The sequence below is a fragment of the Oenanthe melanoleuca genome, chromosome 7 (genome assembly GCF_029582105.1).
Source record: "Oenanthe melanoleuca isolate GR-GAL-2019-014 chromosome 7, OMel1.0, whole genome shotgun sequence".
Lineage (NCBI taxonomy): Eukaryota > Metazoa > Chordata > Aves > Passeriformes > Muscicapidae > Oenanthe > Oenanthe melanoleuca.
The window spans coordinates 17,581,183-17,601,463 of record NC_079341.1 but is presented as its reverse complement, the minus strand read 5'-3'; the positions used below and the strand labels follow the sequence as shown (position 1 = coordinate 17,601,463).

General features: G+C 40.5%; 1 protein-coding gene across 5 annotated transcripts in view; it reads left to right on the top strand.

Moving 5' to 3' along the window:
* Positions 1–7,364: 7,364 nt before the first annotated feature.
* The window catches only part of METAP1D (methionyl aminopeptidase type 1D, mitochondrial), a 43,372-nt gene continuing 30,455 nt past the window's right edge, over positions 7,365–20,281 (top strand). The window contains exon 1 of one of the 5 annotated variants that reach the window (XM_056496164.1): positions 7,365–7,460. In XM_056496164.1, the coding sequence (XP_056352139.1) occupies positions 7,412–7,460 (49 nt within the window). In that variant the 5' untranslated portion in view covers positions 7,365–7,411. The remainder of the gene's footprint in view (positions 7,461–20,281) is intronic. The other 4 variants (XM_056496166.1, XM_056496163.1, XM_056496168.1 and 1 more) reach the window with 4 other exon arrangements.

Below are 20,281 nucleotides of genomic sequence, written 5' to 3'. Positions count from 1 at the left end.
CCAAGTTTTGGGGTTCATGATTTTCAGGAAGACACCTCACAGCTGGGGAACCAGCCAAGACAAATCCAGTGAGGACTCCAAAAGCACTTCTACTAGTGGAAGAAACACAAATCTGTAGGAAGCAAGTGCCTTTATATAGTTCCTTGATTCTGTTCTGCTATCCATTACTTCTCAGACCTGAGATTAGTTCTTAAATATCCTGTATGTCCTACCTCAAATAAATAGTTATCTTTTCTGAAGTTCAGACTTCAGAGGGTTTAATCTGAATAAGTAACATTGAAATTTATTAACCATGTTTGATGGTCTCAATGGGCTTCAGGTCCAGCTTTCAAAACTGGAGCCTGTAAGCTGACAGTTCTCCACTATTTGATGTGATGTGACTTTAAATGTTTAGAACCTGTGGGATTTTTTGTGTTTTCTATTAAATTATTTTTAGAAATTTTAATTCCAGATTAGGATATCTTGGCTGTATGATATGTCTTTCATCTACTCTAGTATCCAAGTCTATTGATCAATTATAACAATTGTTAAAAGACCTTTCCTGATAGTAGTAGTAAGGCTGAGGTTAAGTTGGGGAAGTTGGGCTTTGTTTTTTTTTCTGTGAATGGTTTTGTTTTTTTATGGAACATGTTCATATCTTGGTGATAAGTCAGAAGTGGGAAATCTGAACTGAAGAATTGTGCTTAAATTTGGTTCCTGAATAGAGGTCCAGGTGCTTCTAGGGCTGCCTGCACTAACAGTCCCTGAGCTTAAGCCATTGAAGAAGCTAGGACTGACAGAAGAAACACTGTCTAAGTGGCTGTTTGCCCACTTAGAAATTACTGAGCAAAAAGCATAAAATTGCTTTCCTTAATCACAATTTCCTTTTGCTATTCACAAATAGTAAAATTCTCTCACACGGTGGCAAGGGCAGATTTATTTTTTCAAAACAGATCAGATTTTTTTTTCTTTTTATGTTGGCACAGTTGAAAGAGTTCCTTTAGTGGTTTCTCATTACGGTATGGTCTTGGGAACATTTTAAGATGTTAGGATGTGCCTGTGAACTGCAAAACTTCTTGGCATGAAAAATAGGAATAAACAGCTTCCTAGAGGTCTAGAAACTTTGAATCCTTCCATCCTGCAGCAGATTACAGCTTCTGCTGCTCTGCTGCCAGGAAAAACCTTGTGAGTACACCCTAATCCATTACAGTAAATTAAGCCAATTATCTGAAGCAATCTTCATCAGCAAATTAAACTAGCCCTGCTGACTTTGCCTAAAGTGATCTTAACTGTCTGGACTACCCTTTCCCTTGGCAAAGAGAAGGAAGCAATAATCTTGTTGGACAGCTAGAAAACTACAACAGTTCTTCTGACACTGCTGGGGGGCATATGGCAGTTTCCTTCAGTAGGCTTGTGGGATGCATCTGTTCAAGCTAACATTTTAGAGACCAGGCATTTGTGGCAAAATTGACTAAATACCCACATTTCAGGATGCTGCTAGGTGCCAGTCTGGATATTTTGTTCATGATTTTCAACAGGATAACAAATTTCACCTACAAGTGAACTGCAGGATGCTTGTCTCAGAAGTACAAACAGCAGCAGCTCCAGCTGTTCAGTGAGTCATATTGTGAAATAACAAAGTGTAATACTATTATAAAAGTTGATTAAGTTTTGTGTAATGTTTGAATTTCTGTGTTAACATAACTAATAACAGGGACCTCCTATATTTAAACAAATACTTCAAATACTTTGTGTAGTACACAACTAATATTATTTGACTTTTGTGTGCTGAGAAGACCTATGAACTACTAGCAGCTGTCTGTATGGAATTGCAAGTAGGTACTGGAGGGTTTCAGTTGTGTGGATTTGTGAGCTGACAAATTAACACAGGCTTAGTAGCAGCTCTTTTACTAGATGTTGGAGGCATGAGAATTGGAGAGCTGAAGCTGAATGCTATTGGAGTCCTTTCCTATTCTGAGCACAATATGATGCTAAAGTAATCCTGGATTAAAAATATTCTTGTTCGAATACTTAAGCTGTAATCCTAGGTTTCTTAAGGTGCTATTGTTGTTTTCAATTATTACTAGCTAACAGAAACTTAAAGCAAATACTAATAATAGCCTTATTAATAATAGGTTTATGTGACTTTTTTCTGCATTTTGATAAAATCCAGATTCTTCAGTCACTTCACTCACATTTCAAGTGAAACTTTGCACAACATACTGATAAAGCATTTTAGAGAGTTTTTTACATTTGAATATTCAGAATGTGCATAAGATTTCTGAGTATATTTATAAAGTTTTTCATTGTAGATGCTTCTGGCATCAGGATGCTGGTTTGCCCTTCCATCACTTACAAATTCAGCCATGGCAACAGTGAATCTACTTCCAACTAATTCAGTAAAATGGTGACTTTAGTTCAATTGACAGACACAAGTTTTCTTCCAATGTAAAGATATTGTCAATGGTGCTAATCCAAGATTTTGTCCTAAGAGGTAGATAGAGCTCTGAAAAGTGCTTGTATGTTCAGAAACCTGGGTCAAACTGTTCCCTTTCAGATATTTTGAAACATAAAAGTTACCTACTGCAGATACTAGGAAACAACTTCTTGTTCAACAACTAATAATCTCAAGAAATACAACAGAATACCTATAGCTTCAGAACTGAGAAAGCAAACCACCAGAAGCTGCAGGATTTGAAGAACACTAACTGCTGTAGTTGTGGGAATAAAGGTCTGTGTGTTGCTAAAGGAGTGTCTTGGGCAGCAAATGTCTTTGCCTCCTACGAACTAACACACAAAGCTGCTATGTGGCAGTTTAGGCAATTCAAGACTGACCTATTGTCTCTCTCTGCAATATCAGCAGGAGGGTAAGCAGCCCATAATGTCTGTATGAAGGATTTGTGTGTACTTATATAGATTTTTTTTCAATTCCTTTTTTTGTCTCTTACTGAGACTTTGTTGTTCTTTATGCTTCTCCTTTATCATATTTTATGACTGTCAGACACTAGAAAGCTTGAAAATCTTATGTTGCATATTTTCCCATTTTACCTTTCCTCACAATGTCTGTTCTGTTCTCCTTTCTTCAGTATCAAACTGTTAGAACTAGAAATACCTGTGACATTGGTAAGCCTATCATATAAAACCTTGGAATTTCAGCTTTCAAATTTAAAATTATTCTGTAATGCTACTGCTTTGTGAAACATTGCTTGCTAGGATAATTTGGACTTGAAGTTGAAAAAAAAAGAGCATAGTAAAATATTAACATCTGTATCTCATAAGCAAGTATGTGTTGCACATATTTCTGTTTTCTGAAAAAAAAAACAGCCTAAAGTCATCGGAAATATTTTTCCCCATGTGGTCATTCATGATTTTCAGTAATTTCAGCTGGTTTCCACTGCTAGCTCATTTCTCCAATGATCAGAAAGATTTCAATCTAACCCTGGGTTCTTCCTATTAAAACATGCCATTTATAAAAGGCAGTTAACCACACCAGTGACAATATTTGGAATTGTGAGGCTAAAAATTTAATGCAGCCAGTAGAAATGGAAGGCTGTTACACAAAGCAATAAAAATAGATGCAAGCTCGGCTCAGGCAGGGAATGCGATCTGCCTTCATACTGGCTTATAACTGGTGGGAAAATTGTAGGAATGAGCTTGCCTCCCTATCACTCATCTTTTTTTACAATGTAAAAAGAAAAATAATACAACTACCAGTTTCTACTCATAGCTACTCATTGAAATACATGCTTACCAGGTTCTTTGTTCCTTGCACTAAAGCCTTCAGTAATACACATCGCAAGAAACAAGATTACACACTGCGTATCTGAGCTTCCTTTTAGATCTAGAATGGTACAGGCTAGTGTACAAAGGTTTGTTAATCTAACAGTTTTCAGATTTCCATGTTCAAAATATTTTTAATTCTCCAGACCAGAGGCAGAGAGAAAAGGTTGAAAAAAATGTCCTACTTTGGCTCTTCAAAGCTCATTTCAGATATAAGGCTCCCACCCAAACTGGAGGAATCTCAGGTAATGAAGACAAAGCCTTGGGAAGAGGATCCAGAATTCCATCTTTGCCTTTACAAAAAATCTATGTAGCAGGAACAGTACTGTGCACTGGTTTTTTTTGGTTTTTTTTTCTGAGACTAGCACTAGCTTCTTTCTTAAAGAACATGTAATGCTGTAAACATTCCTCACACAGGAGGTATGTGCTCCATTTGTGGTTGTTGCACAGTTTGAGCTGAAAAGATAAAATGTAAAGAAAATCTAGATCAATGGGAAGAGCTTGACATCCCTTTTTTTTTTTTTTTCTAAATGGTAGGGCAATAAGGGAAGTGTTCCATGCTCAATAGCTGCTATTTTTAGTTGCTTCTCTTTCTTCTAGTTAAGCTATATGGGGTGTTCATGTTTTAAAACTTAGTTTCATAGAAAAGAGAAAATCTTTGCCTAGGATGAATTTAATATGATGGGGACCTGTAAATATGTTATTTTTCTTCCCCTCAAGGTGTAATGTAAGTTTTATTTGCTGTAGTTTTACCTATGTTATATATATATTATATCACTGATGTAGGAGATTTCTGGGTTTTGCAAGTTCAAGTCAGATAAACATCAGTGCTGAAAAAAAGAACCCAAACAGCACCATCTCGTCATCAAAACTGTTGTGGAACTAAATCATCTTTTAAGACAATCTTAGATAGAAAGTGTAAGCCTCAGCTGGTATACTTAAACTAGAAGCGTGTTTCTATACTGCTGTATAAAATATTTTGTGTGTGCATAAGATACAACTCTGTTGTCTTACAGGGTGTTACAGACTACTTTGAAACCTGCATGTAAAAACCTAGCTTTATGTCTTCTTTAGCACACATTTGCTTATTTTAATATCAGCCTGGTCAATTTCGGGAGGAAATAAAGTTGAGATTCTACATTTAGTGCTTGGTGGCTTTGACAGCACAGAACCAATGTAAGTGAGATGGGATGTGAAGCATTCTTCAAGGAGAGTCTTTCACACAGACGTGTTAAATAAACCCTGGACTGAAAAGTGATTTCTCCAAAACTGCCTCTCAACCTGATGCTCAGGACATCTTGAGACATCACTGTCCATCTTAAACATTTTGGGGGATTTGTCAGTTGTAACCAAAAGACAATTATATATATGAAAAAGAAAGTGATGTATTTACTTTTGGTGACAACTTGAACACAGTGAAGTATGATTTTTTTCAGGTTTGCTGTGCTAGGATCTGGTGTGTCTCTCCTTTCAGAGATATTCACCCCCATTTTACTGCTATAAAGGTCCTAAAAACTATATCTGTTGTTTGTATTTCTTAGCAAAAGGAGAAAACCTGCATCTAAGCATAAATTAGAGACTACTGAATAATGACTGTTGTTAGGCTTAAGATGTGTCCAGAGATTGCAAAAATTACACACTTCGCTTGAAATGTTATTGATTGTAATTTGATTGATCCTCTCTTGTTTTCTGGCATGCAAAAATAATTGGTCCAATCTAACCACTAGTCAGTACCTACAAGTATTTGTGAAATAGTCTGACACTTAAGGACAAGGTAATTACAAAGGTGGTAGCGGCATAACTAGAATTGCCTCCATTTTGTTATGCCATCCACCAATTTTCAGGCTGTTACAGTAAAGAATTTAGGGTTTACAGATGCAGACAAAAGCCAAGCATTCACTTCATTTTCTCTGACAGTGGTCTCATTCCACTGAGTAGGAAATACTTGCTGACTCAAATAAGAAAGGTGAGACTAGGCTACCTTAGAGCTCTCTGTTTCTCTCCTTTAGTGACAGTTGAGGAAAACATGGCCAATAACTCATCGTACGTGGACACTTCCACGTGAAGTGTGCTGTTCTTCTTAAGCACACACAAGCACACCCATTCAAGAGTATATATAGTTGCCAAGGATATATTAGGCCAAGCAGCAGAATGTGTGATTGCTTTACACTGCACATTGATGTTATAGAACCAGTGGTTGAGTGTCTGGATTCCTAAAGCCTTGCCAAGATACAAAAGAGGATAAAGTGACACCTAATGCAATTCATCCTCCTGAAAGACCATACTACATTGTAGAATTAGGAACAAAGTGAAGACATGAGCATTTTGGACCTGCAAATGAAATTTGTACTGGGAGGTAAATAAATCTGGAGATAAACAGTCTCAGTTCTCGTTTGACAATTTCCTTACTTATCCCACACTTTACCATGTGTGTGTACACATGAATGCATGTAAAGACACAAAGATCATTACATGTGTGTGAGGATGTAAGAAAGGATTGTTTGTATTACTTCTATATTTTGGAATGCACCCAGGCGGGTTTTGAATGCCTCCAGAGAGGAAGACTCCAGTTCTTCCCTGGGCAGCCTGTTCCAGTGCTTTGCCACCCTCAACACAAAGCTCTTCCTCATGTTGGCATGAAATTTGTCTTTTAGTTATGGCCATTACTGCTCATCCTGTCACATGGCACCACTGGAAAAGGTCTGGGACCACCCTCTTGACACCGGCCTTTGAGATATTCCCTTGCATGAATTAGTTAATGAAGAGTAGTTCATATTTTATTCACAAAAGTACAAGTTGAGGGGAGGTGATGGTATTTGCTTGCTTGCTTAGTAGGTTGGGTTTTTTGTATTTTTCAATGGCAAGAAATTATGAGGTAGCTCCAGCACTCATGGAATAGTGTGGTTACAACTCATGCGGGACGGAGCCCCACTTGGGGCAGTTCTATCTCACTGCCATGGCGGAAGGAGCAGTCACCAATCCCGCTAGGGATGCTGAGCGGGGGGGGCCGTACAGGAGGGCAGCTGGCAGCACCTGCGAGCACCAGGGCGCCGCGGCCCGGCGGGACGGATCCTGCCTGCCGCCCTCACACCGGCCCGGGGCGGGGCGGATCCCGCCGGCCGCCCTCACACCGGCCCGGGGCGGGGCGGATCCCGCCCGCCGCCCGCACACCGGCCCGGGGCGGGGCGGATCCCGCCGGCCGCCCTCACACCGGCCCGGGACGGGGCGGATCCCGCCGGCCGCCCGCACACCGGCCCGGGGCGGGGCGGATCCCGCCCGCCGCCCTCACACCGGCCCGGGGCGGGGCGGATCCCGCCGGCCGCCCTCACACCGGCCCGGGGCGGGGCGGATCCCGCCCGCCGCCCTCACACCGGCCCGGGGCGGGGCGGATCCCGCCGGCCGCCCGCACACCGGCCCGGGGCGGGGCGGATCCCGCCCGCCGCCCTCACACCGGCCCGGGGCGGGGCGGATCCCGCCGGCCGCCCTCACACCGGCCCGGGGCGGGGCGGATCCCGCCCGCCGCCCTCACACCGGCCCGGGGCGGGGCGGATCCCGCCCGCCGCCCGCACACCGGCCCGGGGCGGGGCGGATCCCGCCCGCCGCCCGCACACCGGCCCGGCTGCCGCCGCGCGCGGCCACGTGACCGCCTCACATGGGCAGCATGGCGGCGCCCAGAGCCGCCCGCGCGCTGCGGAGCGGAGGTGAGTGCGCGCCGCCGCCGCTGCCGGGGTGAGGCGTGGGCCCGCCGCCGCTCTGCCCTGCCCTGCCCTGCCCTGCCCTGCCCTGCCCTGCCCTGCCCTGCCCTGCTCTGCCCTGGCCTGGCCGCCGCGCCGCTGCTCAGTCGGGGCTCGCTTTGAAATCGAGGAAAGGTCCCGGCGCCGCCGGGGGCTGCGAGAGAGCGCTCCGCGCGAAGGCGGCCGGGCGGGGGGCGGCCTGTGGCGGCGGGGCCTCGCAGCAGCGGCCCACCTGTCAAGTCTCGGCTTTTATCAGGGCGTGTTCCCCCGGCGCTGTGATCGCCGTGGGGCCGGCACACGGCAGCTCCCGCTGTCCCGGGGCCCCCGCGGTGCGGGAAGGCTGTGGGAATGTTTTGCTGTAGTTACCTGCTGGCACGCCCGTCTGTGTAATGGCTTTTCGGGGCCGTTGTCCCCCGAGGTTCTCTACGAGCGCTTTTCCTACCACATAACTTTTCACAAGCTAAAGCTGTATACCCACGTCCTACATCCGTCATCAGACCCATGCGCACTTAAAAACCCAATGTCTGTCATCCGGTTGAAAGAAACTAGCGAATTAAAGTTGTTTAGCCGTCCTACCTTCCGTTCAGGCATCAAACCTTGTCAGCTTCCCTAGGAGATATTTGAGATTTGAGATAGTGAAGCTGTCCTAGTTAAGATCAATTAAATTAAATCAATTTTTTCCCGAATCGGACAGTTCAGTACAATTTCATTTGCAAATACTGAAAGACAAAAGTAATTTAAATTAGGTTTCTCTTCACCTAAGAATATTTGTTCTACCTTAATTGAACAAAATTACCTATTTATAGCCTCTTTTGTGTTTTCAGTATATCAGTGTTACTTTTTATAAATTGTTAAAGTTTTCTTTATTATGGAATTGTTTCTGCTTAAGTGCATTTGAGCAGCAGCAATCTTGCAAGATTGTATAGTGATTAAATGCTTTCTCCACATATCAGAAGGACTTAGGCTAGCCTAAAAAAAACCTTTATTAAAAAAGAAAATTGGCTGAAAGATACTGGGAAAAGAAAAAGTACTTTTTGGTAATCATATAGGGAAGTTACTTGAATAGTCTCTGCCTTGCTAATGGCAGAATTCAAACACTTTCAACCCAAGGAGAAGGCACACAACTCTTTAGGTGTGAGTGATTTCCACAGACCTTTGTGAAATTCTGTGTGCTCAGATACTGCATTTCAGATTGGACTAGTGGTGGACTGAACTGCACTTTAGCTGTCACCTTTTCTTGAAGAGTGTTAAAAAAAATTTTTGCAGATGATGCATAGGAAGGTGTATTGAATTTACTGTTTTGTAAAAGAAAACTAGGAAACAGCCAGAACACAGACACATCAAGTCACTGTCACAGGTTGTAGTTACAAATAGTATGGATTGTGTGCTGATTCACTGGCTTGTAAATGGTCTGATTAGATATTATCATAGTTTCAGGTATTATCATAATTGAATCTGTGCTACTTTATCGGTAATAAAGTAGAAGACATGAAAGAACTGCATTTGTATCTACAATTGTATCTTATAAAATTTAAAGCATAGTATTCTCTTACAGATCTATTTATTTTATACAGGTAAATTATGGTAGAGTAAAAACTCCTAATTTCTTATAATGAAATTTCAGGGTTTAGAGCCACTGGGAAGTAATTGATGAGAAAACATCCCATGTAAAATGGGATAACTTTTGTGTTACACACTGATATAACTGGTTCCTGATCTTGCTTCCCTAGCAATGAATAAGAATTCTGTGGTAATCTGTGTGATTTACTGTGGGCCAGGTTTTTAAAGGCAATTCAGTATAGACTGACAGGGTGTGATACATCCCTTGCCTAGGTAGTTTGTTCCCAGGCTGGCTGTTTGCTTGGTAAGGGGCTGAGCTGCCTTGTTCAGCCCCTCGTGGAACTGGGAATTTGTCCACAGGCTCCTCAGTGGGGAACCTGGAAACTGCACCTGACTAGAAGCTAAAGCTGTCTCCAGTACCACTGAATGTGAGGCATTGTGAGGTGCTGCTTCTTCTGTGACTACAGAGCCTTTTAGAGATGTGTGTTTTCAAATTTTTTCTGAGATTGTTACTTTTTCCCCTCTGTTGGAAAATAAGTGTGATTTTAAAACTTTTTTATTTTTTATAAAAACAGACATAATTTGAGTTGATTCTGTTGCAGTACAGCTTCAAAGCCTCACACTTCTAAGTTTGCCCACAAGTGCCAAGTCTCATTAGAAATGTGTTGGGATTTGTTTTGTGGATTTGGGGTTTTTTTTGTTTGTTTTGGTTTTTGTTTTCTTTTTTGGGCCATATAGGTCACGAGTTTGGTTCACAAGCCTTGTCAGTAATGCATGGTTGAATATTCTTTATACTTCATAGTTAGGTTAGCCAAAACTGTGTATATTAAAGGAATCATAAACTCTACTCTAGCAGGGTATTTATATGAAAATCCTCAAACTATCCTGAAGCACTCCACAAGTTAGACACATTAGTTGCACTAATAAAGAAGTTGTATCAAGTGACTGAGGCAATGTGAAGTGATATGGTTTACATGCTCTAGATAGAGTGCAGACATGTAATTTTACATACTTTTTCTTTCTGATCAGACATGGCTTTGACATTTAGGATGTAAAACTGGTAATCAACTTTTAAATTGCCATTTTATGTTGGACTCTGCATGTTACTGTACAGAAGTGTGCTATGGAGTTTCCATCTGGGAAATTATTAAATAGATAAAGTAACTTCTTTACCAAATATTTTACTGAGCAATGTTTCTGATACAGTTCATTTATTGCATTTTTTTTTAATCTGCAGACCTTGGTAATGCTCATGGTTTTACAAAATTCAAACTTTTCAATATTTCTAAGAGGAAGTGAAAAGACTCAAAATTAGATTATTTTCTTTTTTTTTCTCCTGAAATCAAAGTATTCATTTCAGCTTTTTTTGCTGCCATATGCTACTGAATCAGTCTGTTTCTGTCTTTCCAATGATGCATTTTAAAACAGGAGTTATATTTCTTTTTAAAAATTGTTATAACTTGCTCTTTGATAAGCATATTTAACCACAAATTTCAGCATATTAGATACCATTCTCATGGTCAGAATGAATCATAAAAATCTTCTTAGCACTGTTAATACTCAAATGGTAGAATATCTCTTTGTATTTTTCTCACTGTTAAAAAGAAATTTAGGAATGTACAACTCAAACAATTAATCCTCACCTATAGTAACTACCAGTGCTTTTAACCTAATGTTTTTTTAAAAATTAGCCATAGAATATACAGATCAGTTTTCAAGATCAAATGTGCTGGGCTGCACTGTGCAATATGAGTTGGGCAATTAGCTGGAAGAGAATTTTAATTCACATTTTCCATTAATTTGTAGACAGACTCATGTCTCCAGAATTTAACATTAGCATTATGAGCTGCAAGTGATGCATGGTGGAAGTTCAAACCATTTGATTGTAGTACACTTTCAACATTTTTTAAATGAATCCTAAGGTATTTTCATCCCTGTTTCGAAAATAAGGCAGGCAAGGAGTTATTCCCATTTCAATTGTGCAGCAGCTCTGGGGAAGACATGCACTTTCATGGTTTGAGGCACGAGAGAAAAATATTCCCCTTTCAATAAAGTATTTAATTGTTCTCTTCTTTCAGTTGAGAGGTAATGTATTGTTGGCAGCACACTGTGTCTTTATTTTACGAGATCTATCACTTCTGACTGTGGCTGGATGTGTAGGGTGTGGTTTCTCTGTGAGCTTAGGTTTCTCAGCATTAGCTAAGATTGCCTTTAAATGAAGGAAAGTCATTAGCAGATGTCCTGGACAGCTCCTGAAAACCAACATTTTCTGCCACATCAACAGCTTTAGTGACCCACACCTACTCTTGTAGCCATTCATTTCAGACTAAGAAGTCTTTTCTCCTTTGTAGGAAGGTGCCCATTGCCCTGGCACCAGAGCGTCACCATTGTGGTTACAGCTAAAACCCACATAGAGACAAAGTTAATGACAAGTTCCTGAAGATTACTTAGTTACAGCTTTTTGATAATGCTTTTTCTGCTCTGTGTGCCTTGCATCTTGGGTGCCCAGGTCCCAGGGAGTGCCCTGTATCTGCCAGTGTTTAGTCTGTGATAAATCTATTAGACAGGTACATTTCTATATGCCGTAAGTTAAGGAAAGTAAGCCCAGCCATAATCCTTCAGGCAAAATTGACCTTGTTTGGAAATGTATTTTGGATGTATCACTTTCCGTTTTGTGGAATTTTCCTTAAAGCTCACCTGGAGCTTTCTCTAAGCAGAAAAGAGCTACTTTGCATTCCTATGCAGAGCTCTGAGGCTTTCCCACCTGCAGAAACTCACTGAAGGTGAGCTGAAGGACCATTGTCCAACTTTGTGCATAGGCTACTTTTCCTGAAGGAAAATACCAGAAAGCTCTGGGAATTACTCTAGCAAGAAAGTGGGGTGCCCCATCATAGGGAGCTGTCTTGCTGCTGTGCTTCCAAAGTGGAATTTGCAGTGCTGTCTCTGTCTTCCCGGTTGGACATGGGGATATCTGTGAGTGAGGACTGTTTGCATGCACAACTTCCTCACTGCCTGCCAGAGTCTGTTGCCATCTGGCATTTCCTTACCTGGCTGCAGACGTAGAAGTAAAGGCTCAGTATAATACCATGTAATAGGGTGGAAAGTCTGAAGTGGAAAGTCATGTCTGTGATTTTAATTCCAGACACTCAGTTCAGTGCTGCCAGTGGCCAGCACAGAAGACAAGCTTTGTCTCTCCTTTAGGTGTTGCTTCACTCTTTTACTCTTCAGGCTCACAGATGCAGTGTCAACCAAAACACACAAATGTTAATGCTGTTTTGCAAAGAACTAAATAACTGATTTAGCTTCCTCTGTACTCATACATCAAATCAGTGAAATAAATAATACGACTTCACAATCTTTAGAGAATAATTAAAGGGAAGAAAAATTCTAAAACTCCCAAAATCTATACTTGGAATGTTGACCCTGCTGAGGCTATGTGCAGGATCAAACTGAAGTGTCTGGCTACTTGGTCCTTGCATGTTCTGTTACTTAAAACATCAAGAATAATGGTAGAGTATATGACATCTCTGGTGGCCTATGAGCTTGTTTAGAGTAATATATAGCATTTGAGAAGACAAAATGAAGGATTGAATAATTCATAAAGAAATTATGGACCTCAAATAGTGAATTACCTTGTATTTTAGAGCAGGTAGCTTCACTCCCTAAAATCATAGGATCAAATGTGAGCATATAATAAAACTTTTTTTTTTTTTTTTTTTTTTTTTTTTTTTTTTTTTTAATTGCTTCTGAGAGCTCGCAGTACAGGTAGCTAAGGCAGACAAAAGGGACTGAAATCATGAGCACTAGCTGATGGATGGAGAAACTCTAGCACTGAGGGAGTAATTTCTGGAGGATTCCGTGGCAGCACAACATCAGCAGGATGAAACAGGGTCTGAGCCTGCCGTGGTGCCTGCTGCTCCTGCTACCAAACAAACACACAGTTTAGCAGTGGACATAGGTAAAGTGGCACTTAGATACTGAATTTCTTTTACTCAAGTTTTTGCACTGAATTACTCTACCTAGACCAGAGGCTGAATTTAAAGTGCATATAAAATCAACATATCACATACTTGTAAAGTTTGGGATTTGTGTGTTGTGAGCGTTCTCTAGCTGTACAGGGGAAGCCAGCCCTACTTAGCCAGTTTGGCACACTGAAACTCATTTCTTGTGTGGCTTCCCATATATAGCTATAGCTGGAGTGTAAGATTGAGGCTACTAAAAATATTTCAATGGTGTTCTGGTATTTTGTTTTTTTTATTCTGAAGAGATGTGAATTTTGGCTGAAGTCATCTTGAAGACACACTACTTCTGGTTTTGAACCTGTTTGATGCTAAAGCTGCACTGGAGGTCTGTGTCATGAAATCTAAGCTGGTTTTACTTTCCATTATATTTGGATATAGTAGACATGATGTTCTGATTGTGACAGTTGTGAATCAAGAGGAAATTTAAACAGAAGCTTAGGAGCTTTTGAGCATTCTTCAATGACAGTCCTGCTGGTCCACTGCAGTCTGTGATTTCAGAGTAGTACTTGCTCGTGTATACAGTCTGAAAAGGCCTTTTCTGTGCTAAAACTGCCTGTAGGGCACCCAGTTACAATGATCTTACCAACTGAGGATTGATAATTTTCCTTTTTTTGGTTCCTCCTTCCTTCTCCATTCCCAAACAAGTACATTCCTGTAGCACTTCAAAATGTACATCTGGTGAGAGTCTTGCTGCCTCTTCTCTTTGACAGTTTGACAAGTTGATGTGCCATGATGAGTAGCTTGCAGTGCTTCTAGACACCACATCCCAGTGCTGTTGATCTAGCAATACTTATTAGCATGAAAATTTAATTTGAAAATATTTTGAAGTAATGTAGTGGGAGGAAGAGTGGGTTACAGGGCAATGACTTCTTTTTAGTGTTTTGTCTATTCAAGCCATGTGTATTTGTCACAGTGGTTTCTTTCCTAAGCATTTCTATTTAAAATCAATGTTTGTTAAAATATGCTTGTCTGCCCAATCCAGCTTTCTTATTATCTATGTGAAAAGGCAAGGAACAGTCTGTATGTTGTAAACTCTTTGCCTTACAGTTATTGCATCCTGTAGAAAGAGGCTGTTTGGCTACAGCCTTGTTTTAATTTCATTTTTCAGTTTTCAGTTACACATTTCTGGAGTCTCCCTGACCACTGCTGTTACCTGATGGCGCCTATATTTCATCAAGTTTAGACAAGCAGTCTACCTGGACTTAGGCCCAGAGGAGCTGCTGTAACTGATGAACATGATCCCCTCTGCCTGGGAATTCAAGACCTATAGAACCATGATTCCCAAGGGAATTGAAAGAAAAATGTGTTCAGACCTTGCCTCTTGCTTTTTTTTTATTTTCTTTGTTGTTTTTATGGAGCATTGCCTTGTACTGATGGGTAGCATACTTTACCACAAGTGAAATCTGGTACTAGTTTGCTGATGATTAGGAGAAAAGATTCTTTTTAACCTACCCTGAAAACAGAAGCAGGAACGAATAGAGCACACAGAGACAGACATGAGTTACTGTGACATTTCTTCATTGCTGCATGCAAATAAAGTGAGGCATTATTAAACAAAATAGCAAGAAATGTTGTGGCATTACTGTTATGATGTTGGGTGGTTTTTTACTGCATCATCATTTTTAGGCTTCCAGAGTTTAGTGGATACAATTGCATATTTTAATGTTTTTCTTGCATGCTGCTCTTTAATCTATTTTGTTCTGTTGGAATAACTGCGTTATATAAAGATTGCATATTATTTTAGCAGTAGAATATTATGGTGGAGTCTTTAATTTAGAAAATGTTTTTAGATTTTTTTTTTTTGTGATTGCAGAATGAATGTTAGTGTTCAATGTAATTAAATTTAATTGCATTTCCTGTATGTGATATTTTAGTTTGCTCTTATATGCCTTTATTTTTATCGGGAGTTGTAGATTTGACATACATTTTTAAAAGGATGGTGTTGGTGGACAGACACAAGTTCACTTTAAATCAATGTAATAATAAGCTTAGAAGTCTTCTAAATTTGGGGAACTTGTAGCTTCTGCTTAATGATCAGTTGTTTCTTCATGTTGTTTTGGATTATATAGGCTTGTTTCTGTTTTTCTTTATGAGTTTAAAACATTAAGATGGGGAAGAGTAATTAAAGGCTACTACTTTCTTCTTATTCTGCTTTTTATACCCAGGTCAACTGGGCAGGCTGGCAGAGCTCTTTTAGCTAAATATATTTTTGCCATTCATTTATCTTTTGCTGCTCCTGTTTGCTTAACTAACATTTTATACCATTACTTGTAGAGAGCCTTTTTTCTTCAATATCTTATGAAAAAGTGGGGTGTAAGGGAATATAAAGTCTGCTGTAGCACAGTAAAGATATTGTGTTGTTCACACCTTCCATGTTTCTCGTCTGCTCCAGGTTTAACATTCCTGGTATTTCTGAGGCTTAAGAAAAATCATATCAGATATTTTTAAACCTCAGAAAGTTGAAAGTACAATCATGCAGTGTAATCAAGTTAAGATTTTTTTTTTCCAGTCACCAACAGAGAAGAGAATTACCATTCTTGAAGGGAAAATTTCATTACTAGTTTTTAATAGTTAGAGAACATCAGAGAAGTGAAGCTGTTTTCTTGAATCATGGCAGTACTCAGAGGCCAGAGGCTTCAGGGTTCTGTTGTCTGACTTGTAGGGGTCTCCTGCTCTGGAGTCTATGCAGCAGTTAGAAATAAATAGAGAGAGAGGCAAAGGCTTCTACCAGCACAGAGGCTTTTTCAGCTCACTGCTTGGTGGTGCATCAGTTTGAGAATCTGTGTTGAGTCTCACTTTGGTGTCTCAGGGACCTCCCACTTCCTGGGGTTGGTGATCCTGGTGGGAGCTAGCAGTCCTTGGGAACTTACCAGCTTTGGAAAAGGGAGGGTCTCCAGCTAGACTGGCACTGAGCCACTGCCTCACAGTAGAGCAACTTCTATAGCTATGTGGCTGAAGAGAAGGTGTGATCTCAACAGAGCAGGGCTCAAGTCCTTCATGGCACTAGGAGCCAGGAGCTAGGGATATTTGGGGCTGGTAGTGTGCATGGCTTTGGATGAGTCATTGAACTTTGTGTCTTTCTCCACCTACAATGCAGATATTTATCTACCTTGCAGGTGTATTGGTTGAGATTAATGAGTTGTTTGTAAAGCACTTTGAAGATGAAAAGCTCTATAAAAATGCTAAGTATTACTACGTATGAGCTCTTGAGTGAATAATAGCTGTTTGCCTGCCAGTATTTAAAGCAATTTATAATGCACTAAGTATGAAGGCACTGTATGGAGTCAAGTTCTAGTTTCCATTTAAGAAAAGTCATATTTTGTGTTCACCAGTTCAGGTCACACCGCTGGCCTTTGGTGTTATCTAGGGTGAAAACAGGCTCTAGAAGATTTTTTTTTTTAAGGAACTGTTTCAAAACAGTTAAGTTGTGTTGTTTTATAATACAGGCTTCTTCTCAGTTGGTCATTTTTAACCCTCTTTATATGATTTGTGTTTTGATGTCCAAATTCCTGTGTTAACAACCTTTTTTTGTTTTGCCAACTGCATTTTCTTTTGTCTGAACTACTGTAACTTTTCTCTCCCTGACGCTTGCATCTGTCTCTGCAGTTGCCATCAAAGCTTATGTTCCTCTGCTCAGTGGCTCTTGGCACTCAGGTTTCCCTAGCCCTTCATCTACCCATTGCTCACTCTGGGGCTTCCACAGCGATCCTACACCAAGAAGTTTCCTGCCCCAGGCTCTCATTGCCAGCCAGTGCAGCACAATACGGTGCTCTTCTTCAGGGTGCTTCTCCAGAAATGTCACAGTGAACTGCCTGGCAAGCAGGCAGAAACTGCCCAACAACTGTTAAAAACCCAGTGTTCAACAAGCTGCCCTGCTGCATGGAAGCCTTTAGAAGGGAGAATAAAAGGCTCTTCAGAGCTCCTTGGAGGTCTTTTGGCAGACATACTCTTCTAGCATGCAGCCTGAGAAAACTTCCATGGGTATTTCTGAAAGTCGCACTGTTCTCTTTTGAGTTTGGATTATAAATAACCAGCCACTCTAACTAGCTCTATAAAGTCTCCAGCTTTCACATTTTAAAAATATTTATGTTCAGATAGTCATTGTTAAAACTTGTTTAAAGCTGTGTTTCGTTTTAGATCAAGCTCATTTTGAACCATGAAGGGCTATTACAGTAATGAACATGATCTGAATTTATACATTAATACTTACAGCATATCAGATGTTCTCTGTAGAAATTTGTACACTTTTCAGATTATCTGTTTCATGCTTTCTTGTACATGACTTTGAATTACGTCCTGCCTTATGTATTTTTTTTAAAGAAAGTCAACAGATGTGGCATAACATTGAAAGAAAATGGCAGGTTTGTTTCTCATGTAAATTCCAGCTGTTCAGTCTCGGATTTACTGATAGACACGGGTGAAGATGGATTTGGGCAGAAGCAACAGTGAACTCCTAGCTTCCCTCCATGTAAAATGGAGATGCTTTATGTAAGAAATGGTGCAGTCACTGCAGATCTGCTAGTATTCTGCTTGACTTCTCAGCTCTTGAGTGTGCTTGTAAACTCATCTGGAGCTGTTGAGGTGAGGTCCTTTTCCACAAAGTGGATAGGCATCTCACAGACATGCTGGGTTGACACAGAGAGGAGGTGTTGCCTGTAGTCATTTGTGCAGATCTGAGCATTGAGTCACACTCGTGCCTCATGGGTGAAATGGTAGGTGATGACAAGGCTCAATGTCATTGCCGTGTCCTTTTTGAACTAACACCTGTGTGGTGACTAGGCAGGTCCAACCTCTCCGAGTCATTTCTGGTTGTTCTGAACTGATTATTATTAACGTAATTCTTATGAGTAGAAATGGGTTCTTTAAAGAAGTAAATATAATAGTGGGTCTTGTCTGGGTTTATAAAAATTTATTCATGCTCTAGCACCCTGCTAAATCAGCAGAAGTTCATCTCATGAAAATAATTCTGTTCTGAGAAAGCTTAAATCAGTTGCTCAAAAAGATCAAGTTGTACCAGCAAGAATTATTTTTCAGGTATAACTGTTCCAGCAGCTTTCTGAGTAGTACCATTATGTTGTCTAAGACTTTTGAGTTGTAGAGTACTCTCCTTAACTAATACAAGTTTTCTGGCAAGAATGTAATTGCAGAGCAAACCAAAGACTGCAGAAGTGGCTGTTTCTATAATCTCCTTGATAAAGACTGTCCTTTTTTTGTTCATTTGGAGGCTGTTATGTCCAAAAAACTCTTCTGTAAATCTGCTTCACAAAATCAGGTATAGAATGAGGTAGCTGATGGAAAGACTTGGGCAGACCTCCCTGCAACAATATCCCGTGCTGTGGAAACCAAATGTGTGTTGCAAACAGGTTTGTGGGGTGTTGGCAGCTGGAAGTTCAACTAGATGAAAATAATCTGTAGTTCTCTCGTGTCTCCTCCAATGTGACAAACAGTGACTGTGGACTACCAACCTGCAGGATGAACAAGCATGGCCCAGGCATGGGCATAAGGCTTTCAATGGCTGTGCCATTGCCAGGGGAGCAGCCACATCAGAATCAACTTTATTGTAGCTTTTTGCCTACTGAATGCAGATCAGGAGCCCTGACATTTATCAAGTTGTGGCCAGGGCTGTGAGACTCAAATTCACAGTCACATCACTTTTCAATAGGCCATGCGTGTAGACTGATATAGACTTCATATTTTCCATGTGAAAAAATAATGCAGCAGGATTCTTAGCGTGTAATTGACTGAGTCTAGAAGTTCTGAGTTGAGTTTACAAATTAGTAATTGATTAAATGGATGTCCCTATAGAGAGTTTCATAGATTACTGCCCAGTTTTGCAGACAAGGTAGCTAAACATGCTCAGGAGAATTGCCTGTCATATTTTGCTGGTAAGTTAGATTCTCGTCATCTTATAGAAAGCAAAACATTTATTTCTTCTTACAGATTTACTATCTGTGCAGAAAAGACTGTGTAAACCCTTTTTGGTGTAGTAAAAGGAGTTTGAGACCTAAATTCTTGCAAGGATTCCTTGCTTACTCTGTCTAGCTTAGAAAATCAGACAGTAGAATAATCCAATAAACCGTGCAAAGTGAGTGAATAAGCTGGCAAAAATAGTTCAGAAATGAGATGGATTTATTTTTTTTTTTTAGCTTAATAATATATTTTTTTGATACATGAGTCTGAATGTTTGGTACACAATCATTCTGTTACTTTCTGCCTGTTTTTTACTTACATTTTCCCCTTTAGAATTTATTAGAACAGCTTCTCTTTCTGCAGAAGGGCTATGTTATTTATAAATTGCCATTTTATTTGTCATATGCCATATATGAAGTGGGCCATAGATAGTAGTTACACGTCTTGAGAATAGATCCCTAAATTTTGATGTGTTTTATAAACAATTGGCAATAAATGGCCTCATCCTGTGTCCTTTGACTTTAGTGGGAGCTCTGTCAAGTGTGTTTACGCCAGGAGAAGCCGGCTGCCAGCGCAGCGGAGCAGGCAGCGCGCCTTTGCTTTCAGCACAGTTGTGTGTCCCCGTGCCAAGAATGAATTTTGCCGATTCAGATTTGCTCAGTTTGTCAACACACAGCTCCCATTGAAGTTCGCAGGACGAGAATGATTCTTGGCACGGGGCCGCGGGCAGCCCGGGGAGCGGGCGGGCAGCGGCGGGAGCTGAGCGCTGGCGAGGGGAGCAGCGCCCAGCCTGCGCTTCCCAGAGCCCGACTCCTGAACATGTGTTTGCTGGTGTGGGAGTGCTGGGAAGAGGCAGTGAGAAAAAGAGATTTCCTAGGTTCGTTTTCAAGGCTATTTTTTTGTGTGTGTGGCTGTCTGGATGATTAATGTGAATAGGAAAATACTGTTGACCCATTTAAATCATGTTAGACAACTTCCATTGCTCATCTACATAATGAAATACACACTGAACATTACAGCCTAAGTATAAGAGCCAGTGAACTACAAAAATAATATTTTACTCATTTAGATTATGAAGTAAAATATAGGACATTAGTACTAATGATAGTATTAAATTTTAAGCCATGCAAATTGCAATTGTCAGTTAAAAAGAACTATAAGTTGAAAAGGCTATTAGCATTTCAACTTTAACAGTTAATTTGAGTAATTTCTCTTTTCTGCTGGTGTGCAGCTTAAAAAAGTCTATATGCAAAACATTTAATAGCAAGTGCAGTTTTACATTGTTTACATTGTTTT